General features: G+C 39.0%; 1 protein-coding gene across 3 annotated transcripts in view; it reads right to left on the reverse strand.

Moving 5' to 3' along the window:
* The window catches only part of LOC111871090 (hippocampus abundant transcript 1 protein), a 77,526-nt gene that overhangs the window by 4,220 nt on the left and 59,296 nt on the right, over nucleotides 1-14,010 (reverse strand). For 2 of the 3 annotated variants that reach the window (XM_023863879.2, XM_023863880.2), the window contains exons 11-12: nucleotides 5,840-5,966; nucleotides 277-372 (exon numbers count right to left, since the gene is read on the reverse strand). In XM_023863879.2, coding sequence (XP_023719647.1) covers nucleotides 277-372; nucleotides 5,840-5,966 — 223 coding nt within the window. The remainder of the gene's footprint in view (nucleotides 1-276; nucleotides 373-5,839; nucleotides 5,967-14,010) is intronic. The other variant, XM_033754106.1, reaches the window with a different exon arrangement.

A 14,010-nucleotide genomic window follows, 5' to 3' on the forward strand; every position in this document is an offset into this window, starting at 1 on the left:
CCTGAACACTCACTCCAACACTAAAGACAAGAGCAGCATGTTGCTGAGTGGTATTCACTTACATGTATAGATGACCACAATATGAGTACTCACCAATGCTAAAACACCAAACCTCACAATATTCAGGTATTGGAAGAATGGTCTTTTAGTGATCATGAGTGAATGACTGGAAAACATCCTAATGTAGCTCCTTCCACCATGCATCACAAGGGGGATAACGGCAGCAGACAGAACATGTATCTACAAACTATGCACACCATTACATTATCACAGCACCTTGGAGTCTCAGTTTAGGGCGGTGGAACCATGTGGGGTCATCTGCCATGTCATCCTCAGCATTGTCTCGTCTCCTTGCTGCACAGCTGCCCACATCTACAGGACACACAACAAGCCTCAGCAAGCAGGTTAGCACCAAGTGGGTTTAAGTTTTAATTGACCCAGCCATTCTTCATGCAGCCACTACATACCCTTACACACTAACAGCTTGAAATGATGCACAATAAGTCAAAGAGTTGAGCAGCACAGAATACAACATTTAAGAAAAGCGTTATCAATATGGGTATTAAATTGTATAATAAACTGCATTTGGAATTAAGAAAATCGGATGTAAAGACTTTAAACATAAGCTAAAAGTTTGATGTAGTTCATCCTGGTCTGTCACATTAGCAATATTATAAAGGTTAATTAACACCATCCAGTGAGACTGATAAAATGCTTTTTTCTTTTCCTTTTTAATCTTTTATCCTTGACATGTTTCGGTCTTATAGACCATCTCCAGAAGGATATCAATACAATTAGAAACCAATATTACAATGTGTTTTGTGAATATTAATATATACATACAATGTTATCATAATACAATGAATACAAAATCTAATATTTAAACAATTACAGCAGCATGTACTAATATGTTAAAGTCGAGCGTCTACCACCTTGTGGTTCCAAATTGTATAATGTAGTATTTCCATTATCCCCATTTTATCTCAATGTGAGCGTTTGTTATTTCATCCTACCTTTTGTGTCATCCTGTTGTTGTTCAGGGTGGGCTGTTGTTGTAGTGTTCTAAGGTGTGTTGAGTCATGTATTTGTACTCCTTGTGCGTTATAACGTTTGTGTGGGCGTGTACTGATGTCTTACTATTATGTTGAACATACTGTACGGGTTATCATTCTCCCATGTAAGTTTTGTTCTTCTATCAATTTATTGAGTTTATTAAAAGGATATATGTGGAAGTTTTCTTTTATATTCATGATGCTCCCTTTTTAGCATTTTCAACCATTTTCATGATTACTGTCATAGGTCCATACTGGTGGCATTTATTTAGTATATGTTGGGCATATGCAAATTCATCTTTGTTTAATCTTATATTTCTTATGAGTTCCTTATATCTTGTTAAATTTCTACCAGTTTGGCCAATGTATACTTTTTGACAGCTCTGGCAGGTTATTTTGTATATCCCACCCTGATCATGGGGGGTTTGTTTCTCATTTCACATTTACTACTTTACCTGTGGTGGAGGTTCTTTTGAAGGCTATCTCTATGTTGGTGTTTTTTAATGGTTTTGTGATTTTCCATATATTATTTCCTGTGTTGGTAAATGTGACCCATTTTTATTTTTCGGTTTTAATTTCCAGATTATATTTCCGTTGTTTGAGTCTGTTATATAAACGTAAGATGTCTTCCTTCCTATAACCATTATTTAGTGCTATATTAAAAATACAATTTCTTTGTTTTTCATGTTTTCTTTAAGGGGGTAATGTGAGAAGTCTGTGTATCCAGTTTTCATATGCCACTAATTTTTGTTCTTTTGGGTGGCATGAGTTATTATTTATTGTTACATCTGTCGTAGGTTTTCTGTATATTTCCATTTCTATTTGTCCATGTTTATTAATTACATTTAAATCCAAGTACGCTATTTGGTTGTTTACTTCCTCAGTTATTGTGAATTGCAAGTCTCTATGTTGTGCACTGAATTGTTCAACAAGGCTTTGGGGATTTATTTTTGTTTGATTATATTGTCACATGTTGGGTGTTTTTGAAGCGACAAATAACTTCACGTCACTTTGGATCTTAGCGAATTTATTGTACATTCGCTCTTACACTTACACAATTCACAATTTCACAATTACTGCCATCTGCAGTATCACAATTGCTTCTCCTCACGTAGTCACTTCCATTCACTGATACAACTCAATTTGTAGCTCCTGGACTTCCAACTCATACTGAATACTACTGAATTCATTCATCAGTACTCTGTCAGACGACAGGTCCACCGTCTCTTCCAAAACAGTTCCTCCACTTAATGCGATCTAGAGCTTTCTCCTTCAAATGAGAATATCCTCTTCTGTCCCCAAGGTCATCCAGCATCTTCTTACGTCTTCTTCGTCTTCTGGTTCGCATATATGGCGTCTGTTTTTGGAAAGGGACTATCCAGGAAAAGTGATAATATGGTAGTTTTTCCATTTGCTTTCCACATCGCAGTACAACAGCTGTTCAAACCAATCTGGTCATGCCTGTTGCTATACGAATTTGAACCATCATTGAACCATCTCGAGCATCATTTGCTCTGTGCTTCAAGTCGCTGCTTCTGGCATCAGTTCTTGGTTTTTGGTGTCTCTCTTCATCTGATGCCTACCCTTTGACATGCCCAGCAAGGGAGGCCCTGCCTGTAGCCACACTACCGCTGGTATAGCTCTCAGGGTCCCTCACATACTAAAACCCCCTCACCACGATAAGGTGGAGACACCAACGAGGGGGTACTACTGAATAGTGTTCAAAAATAGATCATAAAGTGTGTTTAGCTTTGAAGACAGTCCTAATATTATACTGGTTCCATATGCACTTGAACTTTTCAGAGATGAATTGGCAAACATGTTTACATGGACACAAACCATCACTGGGTCTTAATTAAATGTGTCCATGGATATGCAAAGTGGTAATCCGTTGCTGCAGAAGCAAAAAAAGTGTTCATGGGTCCGAGCAAGCAACAAATATTTTCCTACAATATGCTACACTACATAAGAGGCCATTCAGATAACACTGCACTATCCGTATATGAGAAGTTATTTGCGGTAGAAGACAGTCTAGAAGAGAAGACAGGTGTAGTTCAGCCAGAATGGAGCGAGTCCTAGGTAGTCATTTATTGTGAGCTGTTGTATTTGATTGTGTTTAAGAGAGACTGTAAAGAAGGTGTCAATAATTCCAATCCAAAATCTGTTATTGTTGGTCATGGAACCATAAACTTGTGAAATGTGATATCTGAAAAACAAGTGTTTAAAAATCACCCCAACAAGGGTAGAAAAGGCAGATGTTTGAGATTTTTCTCTAATAACTCATTTGATAACACACTGAGAAAAACACTATAATAGCTCATTGCAAACTTTAAAAAATTATCATTGTAGGCACATCCAAATTACCTCAAAAATTGTAAAGCTTCAGAGCTGTAAGTGGTCACACCTTATTAACTTGAGAAACATGTCATCTGAGATGCATGAAACTTGTTACAAGTGTCAGCCATATTCCCTTTGGAAGTGAGCAAAAAAATTCTGGGGCAATTAGAATGTTAGAAGCTGTAATGAGTTTTGTAAATAAGCTCCACATTTTTTCAGACTTTACATTACAGAGTACTGCACATAAACTGAGCAGTGGTTACTTATACAAAAATTAATGTTGCATTATTTAAGGTTCAAAGCAGAGATGTGTAATTTCCACATTCCAGTTTTCTGAAAATGCAGCTGCAGCTGGAAAAAGATTTCATGAATTTTATCATGACTGTACAGAAACATTTTATATATTACTGAATGTGTACACAGGTTGGGGCCATGCGGTAGAATAGTTGGTTGAGGCACTCTGCTACAAGCCAGAAGGTCACGGGATCAAATTCCGATGAGGTAACTGGTTTTTTCTTTCAATTTACCTAATCCTTCCAGCCGCACTATGGCCCTGGGGTCAACTCAACCTCTAAGAGAAATGAGTACCAGGAATATTCTTGGGGGTAAAGGGCGGCCAGCGTGTAAGGCTGACAACCTAACCACCATCTATCAGCTGATTGTCTAGAAAATGTGGGAACCTCAACATCTCACAACCCTATGGGCCCCCATGGCCTGTTACATGGATACCCTTTTTTTTATGGCTAGTGGTGTGGACTAAGTCCCTTGTACTGTGGCCACTTCTGACCTATTATAGCAGCCCCAGAAGATAGGTGAGGGTGATTGTGGAGCAATTGTTGGAATGAAGATTGGCAGAGGAAACTGAACTACTCAGAGGAAACCTGCCCCAGCACCACTTTGTCCACCAGAAATCCCACTTGACCAGACCCAGGATGGAACATGGGCTGTGGGAAGCCAGCACTNACTCTCCCTGCAGTGACGTCACGAGCGGAGCCGAAGTTAGCCGAGCCCCCGCAACCTGGTAGCTATGCAACGCGAGTCAACAGCGGTGACATAACAGGATGATGTGGCACTCATTACGCAACAGGCAAGCACTGCGGCTATATAAGTGAGCTGCACAGCGGCTGCGAGTCAGTTGTAATGTGACAGTCGCCGAGTTAAGTAGTAGTCGAGCAAGGTGTTATCAACAGTTCTCCAGTCCTCGAGCTACCTCCGAGTTAATTCCGAGTTAGCCAGCAACCAGTCAGTTGTATTCTGGCATTTGGAGTGTACTATTTGTGATACTGCAGATAGCAGTAATTGTGAATCTGTAATTTGAGTGATTGTAAGTGCGAATGTGAAATAAAATTTGCTATATCAAATATGGCGTAAAGTTATTTGTCGCGTCATACGCCCAAATACGTGACAATATATATATATATAGTGTATGGAGACTGTCAGTATTTCAGCATTTTACTCTTGAAGCCACTCCAAATCAGAAATGTCATATGAACACTAATGTGATTCTCAATGGTTATGAAGCTATGGATATTTGAGATGAAAGATGACTTGGACATAATTAAACTTCACTAAAAGAAATTAATGTACAATTAAGTTCAAAAAATGTTCAAGCATTCATGTTGGATGGTGTTTAAATGGTTACAATATTTTCAACATTATTTTCTTTTTGTTCCTCACATGATATATTTCTCAAAGACCTGAAAAACATGATTCTCTCACTGTCAGCCTATTAGCTGGAACCTTACACACCATCTGCTGAGCAAAATAAAGATGGAGTGCATTTCTACAAGCAAATAAATTGTTTATAAAAAGTTATTATCAGAATATATACTCAAAATGTCTCTCTTCTGCTACTAAACAAACTTCAAGTCTCTCGAAGAACCTGGCATTAGTTTTGAGTTCACTGACCACTACTGACATAACTGTTTCACAAAATATATAGGGATCATTTTAGTATGCTTCATTTTCTATAATTCCCTGAAGATAAACATCACTGGGCTTTAAGTCAGGAGACCTTGCAGGTCTGCGAGTTATCAGCCTGTCTTCAAATATCTCATTTATAACATAAAAAGAATAATTAGTAGTGTGTTGTACTACCACCTTGCATAAAATAACTGTATGTCCTTCCTTCTGTAATGTTCTCAGAAAAGGGCCAAAGAATGTCAATGATATATTTCTTTTAACTGTCTGTTATAAAACTGTGGGTCCTACTATACATGTAACAGTAATGGAACACCACACAGTAATCTCATGACTGTGATGGGGTACTTCAAGAGTCTGTTGTGTTGTGTTTAAAGCCTATATTTCATGCATACATGCATCCAACACAGCATCTCCAACAAATATTGTTACTTACCATAATACACCAGAATTACCATAGAAAACAAACAATGCCAACAAGTACTTGCATTTTTATACTACTAATATCCAATCCACCTAACACAACTTACCTGATTGTCGTCGAGAGCTTGTCCTAAGGTTACTGCCTATGGTTGTACCATCTGGAATGAAGACAGCGACCAGAAGGGCACATATAACCAATAATGCCCCAAACACAAATGGTGGCCCTGGCACCAGCTGTAACATATATATAATTACACTAGCAGAAAATTTCCAGCATTTTAAGCAATCATACCAAGCCTTGATGATATGAATTATTCATACTAAAACTCTTTATCATCCAGACTGCTTACATTACAGATACATTTAGGTCTTCTTCAGTTCCTCTTCTAACTTTGTGCACCTCAGTCTTGGTGCCCTCTTTGTTTATGGTGCAGAATTTGTTATCATACTGAATAGTATTCTTCATAACCACCACTGTGAAAACCTCAAATTCTACTTGTTTTGCTATAGTTTCATCAGTCATACTATCCAAATGGGTTATCCAGTTTTGTCTGCATGCATATATTTCATTTTGTACTGAATGTATTTGCAGTTATTTCCTAATACAGCATTCATTCTTAATACTGTCTGTTTTTATGTATCTCATCTCTACTTATTATATTCTATTTCTGATTCTTGCTTTAACTGTCCAAAATTCACTGATATATAGTAATATTTGTAGGCCACCATATTATTAGAATTCCAACTGTGTTTCTTTCCGTGTTTCAGTACTGACAAAAATAGATATAACAGAACACTGTACCACAAGAAAGTTTTCTCCATAGAAACCCCATTCTGAATTATTTTTGTCATAAGATCTCACATAGTTAATTCCAGTACTCTGAAGTCAACATAATTTGAGTATAGGTTTTTTAAAGAGTTCACCATAAATAAATTGTTTTCACGTTGTAAAAACTAGAAGTTAATATGCCTACCATTTCCTACACTTTTCACTAACCCATGCTCAAGTGCAAAGATAGTCTTTTTGGGTGCGACATCATGGAGTTCAGCAGACACAGACTGATGATTCAGAGGAATCTGCTGCCTCCATCTTCATGATACCCTGAAACACTCATCTCCATCAACCAAACAATGGAGAGCCTGATCTCAGAACCTCAAATCTCACGTTAACTTGTGTGTCAATTATACCCACAATGTATTGGGCAGTCAGAATTTTCTGTTTGGACCTATTACTTCACCTTGTTTAACTTAACTTACTTTACTTACTTACTCATGGAGCTGAGCCCTTCTGGAGGAGCTGCCAATTCTGCAGCTACTCAAGAATTTCCCAGCATTTTATGGAACCCAAAGGTTCATTACCATGTTCACAAGAGCCTTCCACTGGTCCCTATCCTGAGCCAGATCTATCCAATCCATACCATCCCTTCCTATCTCTCTAAGATCGAAACCTGATTCAGGAGGAAATTCAGTCCAGAACTTTTTGTCTTCTCATCTGTTGTCCAAAAACATAAAAATTAGAATATACAAAACTATAATTTTGCCTGTGGTTCTGTACAGGTGTGAAACTCGGTCTCTTACATTAAGGGAGGATCACAGATTGAGGGTGTTTGAGAACAGGGTGTTCAGGAGAATATATGGACCGAAGAGATGTTCAAACTTAAAGTACTTAAAATCTTTGTCCAAAACTGAGGTCAGTTAATAATGGTGCTGAATATTATTTGGTACCAAATGAGCCATTTTCACCCTAATTAGAATATGCATATATGTGACCATGATCTGAAGTTAATGATTTTTATCACATATTAACATTAACATTCATAAAGTTACCCTTGTAACTCAGGGCACGCGGTAGCATAGTTGGTTGAGGCACTATGCTACAAGCTGGAAGGTCGTGGGATCAAATCCTGATGAGGTCAATGGATTTTTTTCAATTTACCTAATCCTTCTAGCTGCACTATGGCCACTTAACTCAGACTGACGCCAGCTCACTAACAGTCGCGGGAGACCCCCAGCTAACACCACCTAGCAGCACAACTCGTAACTACAAAGCATGCGCGCGCAACAGGTCGTTTCTGGTTATTTTTGGGTCCCCCTTCGTATGAGCAGATTGTCTAGAAAATGTGGGAACCTAAACATCTCACAACCCTATGGGCATCCACGGCCTGTTACAGAGATACCTTTACTTACTTACTTACCCTTGTAAAATTTCACATTCTTTTGAAAACTGATTGTATTTTTATTTTAAATCTTTAATTTTTCAAAGCAACTTTCACAAAACATCACATGGATAACCTTCTGTTAGAAATTCTTACACAACAAATCACTTGCAGATGTTCTTCATAACCTTCATCACTGTGAAAAAAGTAGACACCTCAATCCCAAACAGTCAGCTCCTCGTCCTCCTGTTCTTTCTCATCTGGCTTCTTTAATGTGATATTTCTTGTACTATATTACATAATTTGCTCTCTATAGCTGTTTTGTTAGGTAGTTGCAGGTCTTTTACATATAAAAATTGTAAATACTGGTCCATTACATATTCTGTACTTTTACTATTTGCCATTGCACTCCATTACTTGTAGTGAGAATCATCATGATTTCATCAACTGTTTCACTTCAAACACGAGCATAGAGAAAATCACCAGAAATGTAATATTGTAATAAAGAAGAACAAATTCATAATCCTCTCAAATACTGCCCATCAAGATTTCTTTCACATAATTTGCTTGGCCATTCCAGAAAAAGTGGCATAAAATTCACTATGTTTACTCTTCTAACCACTCAAATCTTCACAATTCATTACGCCATGTAACAACAGCGTTAGACATTAAATTACAGAGGCAAGTACTGATTAATTCTTTTGTTATTTAATTATGCTACTTCAACTGCCAAAATTACATGATATCATACAAGTGGAGCATGGCATGAAGGTGAGGATTTGGAAGGATGTGGTCATAGTCTGCTTGAGAGCACCAACTCAACATTTTATATAGGTCTAAGACTGCTGTCTGCTGTAAACTGACACTGTAAAGAGTTGAAACACTGAATGCAGGGGAGAACATTCCTCTAACACTTTGGTAATCATCTAATACAATAGGCTACTCAGGATCACATCCTAGAAGATATATTGTGACGTCAATGGCGCAACAGGAAGTAGGGGTCACATGAACTCTGCGTTTCCACGAGCGACGTCACGTACTCCCACTTCTCCCATCATTACGCAACGCTCGGTAACCACCCCTCCCCACAAGGCTGTGATGTCATGCAACAGGAGACTCCGTGCAGCGACTATTGCTAGGCAATGCATAGGTAGAAACACGTGACAGCAATACTTGATATCTGTTGCCGAGCAGCAAGGTTTTCTCTATGTTATCAGTGCCAAGCCTGAATAAGGAGCAGCGAACACTATTCAGGAGTAGTGAGTATTGAGCCAGTTACTAGTATCCAGTATGAATTGAAGTCCAGCAGCTACGAGTTGTATCGAGTGAATGGAAATGACTACAGCAAAAGTAATTGTGATACTGCAGATGGCAGTAACTGTTAAACTGTGAATTGTGTGAATATGCTTCCCCTGGTGGCAATATCATGAAGTAACAGTGATCAGGATGGCATACTCAACAGAACAGCGGGTGCTTTTGGTGAAAAGATTTTACCCGACTGCTAGCGTTATGAAAGTTCAGTGTCAATTATAAACGAAATTTGAATGCAGGAAAGCACCAAGCAAGTCTGCAAAAAACAAACTAGTTAAAAAGTTCTAAAAGACTGGGAGTGTGAATGACAATATGAAGGATGTTACTGGTAAGAAGTCTGTTGAAGCATCAGAAAACATTCACTGTGATGAGCAGGTAAGGACACAGAGTCTCAGGAAATCTGTAAAACATCTTTCTCAACAATTTGACTTGGAAGCATCATCAACATAAAGGATAATATGAGAATATGTGAAACTGTTTGTGTACAAAATTCAAATGAAACAAGCCTTACTTGAGGCTGAAAAAGCCAAGAGAGCTCACTTCTGTGAGATCTTTCTGGGGGTCAGTCCAGCAGCATCCTTATGCATAAGGTTTATTGATGAGACCCATTTTCATTTGAATGGCGATGTGAAGTGGAACATAAATGTGTGGGCCACTGATCTCCTATCAGAAAAGTGCAGGGTGTGGTGTGCTCAGTCAGCAAGTTGTTCTGTTATGTCATTTTTCAGTAATAATGTGGCTGCTGGTCATTATCTCCATGTGCTTGGAGAAGAATTGTTTCTGTTTCTTAAAGCAATGGGTACCAATTTTGGAGACTCAGCGTGACGTGATAATGCACGCGTTGCCAGTAAACCCTTCCCGCTGCGAGGTAACAGCGGACGCCACTGCTGCTGCTAGGGGCAACAGGCCAGTAAACATTTCCCCATGGTGACAAAACAGCAGAGGAGCTGTGCTAGGCGACAAGACAGTAAACACTTCACCCCTGCGACATAACAGCGGATGCTGCTGCTGCTACGGCAACAGTATAAAAAGCAGTGCTGAGGACCGAGCTGGGCACTGTTGTGTTGAGAGAAGACAGTGGAAGCCGAGTGGACTGTGTGTTGACAGAAGCCAGTGGTTAGCCAGCATGGAGAGACGGAGAGTTCTACATCTAGTGAGAGTTGTTGATATGAAAGGAGCGACTGTGAAACGATTTGTTTAACATTTGTGTTATAATTATGTTGAACTGTAGTTACGGATTTGAGTAATAAAGTGACGTCACAAGAATAATCCTCGAGGTCCTTTCATGACACACGCACATTCCAAATTCAGTGGTGGATGTGCTCAATAAACATTCTGATGTCAGAATGTTGTTTTTCTGAATGGTTTTGATATGGATGGTCCAGGCCACTGTACCCTCCAATGTGATTATTTTGTAAGAGCTTTCTGAACGACAGTGTTCATCATCAGTGAAGAAACTTTGGTGGCAGTTCTGTAAAATTTCTGACATTGGGTGCAGGTGGTCATGGGATACCACTAGCACACATACTGAAAACGTGTTTACATGACTGTCAGTCTCACCAAGACTACTGAATTCAGAGACCATCAAGTGCAATGATCTTTGATACTGTCATGTGTATGGGGGTACATGTGACAAAAATAAGGGATTGTAATTTGGATGATTGTATTTATTAGCATTTCAGTTATAAGTTCTCTTAATCACACTTATTACCGCGCTATTACTGATTTACACACTTTCCCGTTCACCGCAGCACATGCACTACGATTCTGTTTCCACTTGTTGTCTCCTAGCAACGGATCTCAACACAGAAACTAGCACTTCAAATCACTATGAAGTCTTCTTGTTATTTCATCTTCAATCACTCTGTACTCCTCTCCCCTAATCTGTACTAAACTAATCTTCACAGTTCACTCAGGACATGCTCCATTCCTGTCCTTGTACTCTCAACTGCTGAACCCTCCTGGACTCTCCTTAGCTGCAAGCGGCATGGATACCACACAAAACACAGTTCTATTGTTGAGTAGTGCAAAAGTCACGTGATAGCTACCTCACCAGTTCATTGGTGTGCTGACTGTTGCCTAGCAACCAGCTATAAACATTCGTCCTATTGTTGCGTGCGCGTATTGCAGGGTGTTTATCAACCTTATGAAAATGGTGACTGTGTCCAAATTAATGACATGTGATTCAAAAAGTAAAGGAGAGAAATCAGATGTGCTTCATTTTAAATACAACAGACATTAAAAAAATATTTTCAAATGGTATTCGCTTGCTGCTCAATTATGACACACAATATATGGGGAAGACTGGGATAACAGTGCTGCATTCTGGAGGCAACTGCTGTGAATCCCACTTGGTGACCAGTTCCCCTAAGTAATATTTCATGGCTAGAGACTACTGCTGTTTGAGATGTGACACTATTTAGTTTTGGTTAGCAGGGACACATATTTTGGGGAAATGTGCTGCCTCCTACCTTCATCGCTTTCTAAAGATCCTCAAATTCTGTGACAGTATTGTGTGCAAGACTAGGTCCGCTTCTTCCAACTTTCCTCTCAATTCATCATTAAAACCAGAAATAACCCAACTATATATCACTTAGCAGCAGTTGATACAGCATCATGAAATAAATTAATAAACTGCAGGGCAGTCATATGAACTAATGAAGATGCAACTAACTTACTGCCTAATTGAATGCAGTTCACTACATTACATCATCATAAAATAGGAAAATACAGGAACCACACCAATAGTAGAGCATTCAATCTCTGTTGATACTCTCACCAGTCTACTACTAAATATAAAATTAATTGATCAGGCCTCCTGACACATTTTCTGTGAAGATTCTAAATAAAGTTCTAAGTTACTTGAATATCAAAAATGTGGCAGCATACTTGGTTGAGGCACTATGCCACAGGTCGGACGATCTCGAGTTTGAGTCCCAATGAGGTGGATTATTTTTTAATTTGCCTAATCCTTCCAGCTGCACTATGGCCCTGGGGTTGGCTCAGCCTCTAACAGAAATGAGTCCCAGGACTCTTCCTGGGGGTAAAGGGCAGCCAGAGTGTAAGGCTGACAACCTTACCACCATCTGTGAACCGACTGTCTAGAGAAAATGTGGCAGCCTTGACATCTCACAACCCTGTGGGCCTTCATGGCCTGTTACATGGATAGTTTTCTTTCTTAAACAATCACATGTTTTCTTCACCCTCTACCCGAGGAGCCTCATAAAATTTACATGAGAATATAATGACTTGTTTGTGAAATGTTTATACTTGAAAGTCTGAGGGCCACTAGCATACCTTCCATATGATGACCCACACTGGCTCCTGGTGTCAGCAAAGAAACATTAACAAAATTCTGTCAACATGTAGTTGCAAACACAAAACAATTCTGCTTAATAATGAAGCATGAAAAATATTCATGCGCAATCATAAAGAGATGGCACCTAGGAAAATGAAATTTCACAAATGCTGTTACACTAGGCTGGAGAATAATGTAAGCCCTATGGCAGACATAGTGAACTAACTTCATGAATCTCTAGCTTTTGTATCCTGTGTGTTAAAATCCTTACTGTTCATTAATCACATACACAACATTCATACATCATATAACAATGATTATTGGTTATTTACTTCTCCGCAGACCATGACACGTTTTAATCAATTAATGATCATAATCATGTGGCCACTTTTTACAAATGAAAACAAATTTTAACTTTCCTAAAACTTGCAGACTGGATCAGATTCCAAAATACTGAGCATCTCTTATTCTCTGCCAGTTCACAGATTCTGTCTGCAACATTGAGTGAGCTACTGTGTTCCTTATCAATGGGATGGTACCAGCACACACTTTCAATTTACTAATACAGCCCGTTTTGCCTTTACATAATTAAAAAACTTTCATCCCATATTCATAATTACTGCTAGACTCAGCTTCAGTGACTTCACAATTTCCATCTTCTGTCTCATATTACTGCCAACATTCCCAACTTCTTTGTCATTCTCCATTCCATCCATTTCATCAGATATACAGCACCTGGCTCTTACATGTAGATGGACCCACTGCAGGACCATGGTCCTCTGGCATTGCACTACCATACTGGACTTCTTTATTGCCACAGTTGGGGTGAGAACATGGTATCTTGTCAAGAGCCATTCACAATACAATTATTTCAAATTATCCTTAAAAGGCCGATTCAAGAGAACACGTAATTACAAAGCCATACATCCAGGTAAAAACCCTAAGGTCATTACTGGCTGCATGAATAACAGATCTGGCATAAAGAGTTAAATGACATTTAAATGCACCAAACACAATCATTCTTCATTTTCTCAACAATAATACTGGTCTCCAAACAACCTGTAACAAATCACCCGTCAACTAAATTACCCATTCATCCCTCAGTTTGGCCCAAAACTATCAGTCCCATTGGAAACTGCGCCTCTGGCACAGTTCTTCAATTCAATATTGCATATGGCAGCAGTTTTGTGCTATCTGCTAACTCTGTCAAAGTTATAACCAATCACATCTTTCACTGAAGTCTACGTGACAACAGAATCTGCACCTATGTAATTTATGGTGTAACAGGATTGGCTATCAAAATATGCTGTAATTTCATTCTCATGGGCTGCCACACTGGGTATGAGGTGATCAAAGCTCTTCACTGAAAGGCCTTCAGGAAAACTGTCTAGGGACCTACTGATAAAAGGTAAAGGTACCCTACAACTTCCGCATCGCTGGCAATGGGTTGTACACAATGCTGGTGACTACAATGACCAGGACAGTAAATGAAGGACAGTAAAACTTGGAAACA

The sequence above is a fragment of the Cryptotermes secundus genome, unplaced genomic scaffold (assembly GCF_002891405.2).
Source record: "Cryptotermes secundus unplaced genomic scaffold, Csec_1.0 scaffold188, whole genome shotgun sequence".
Lineage (NCBI taxonomy): Eukaryota > Metazoa > Arthropoda > Insecta > Blattodea > Kalotermitidae > Cryptotermes > Cryptotermes secundus.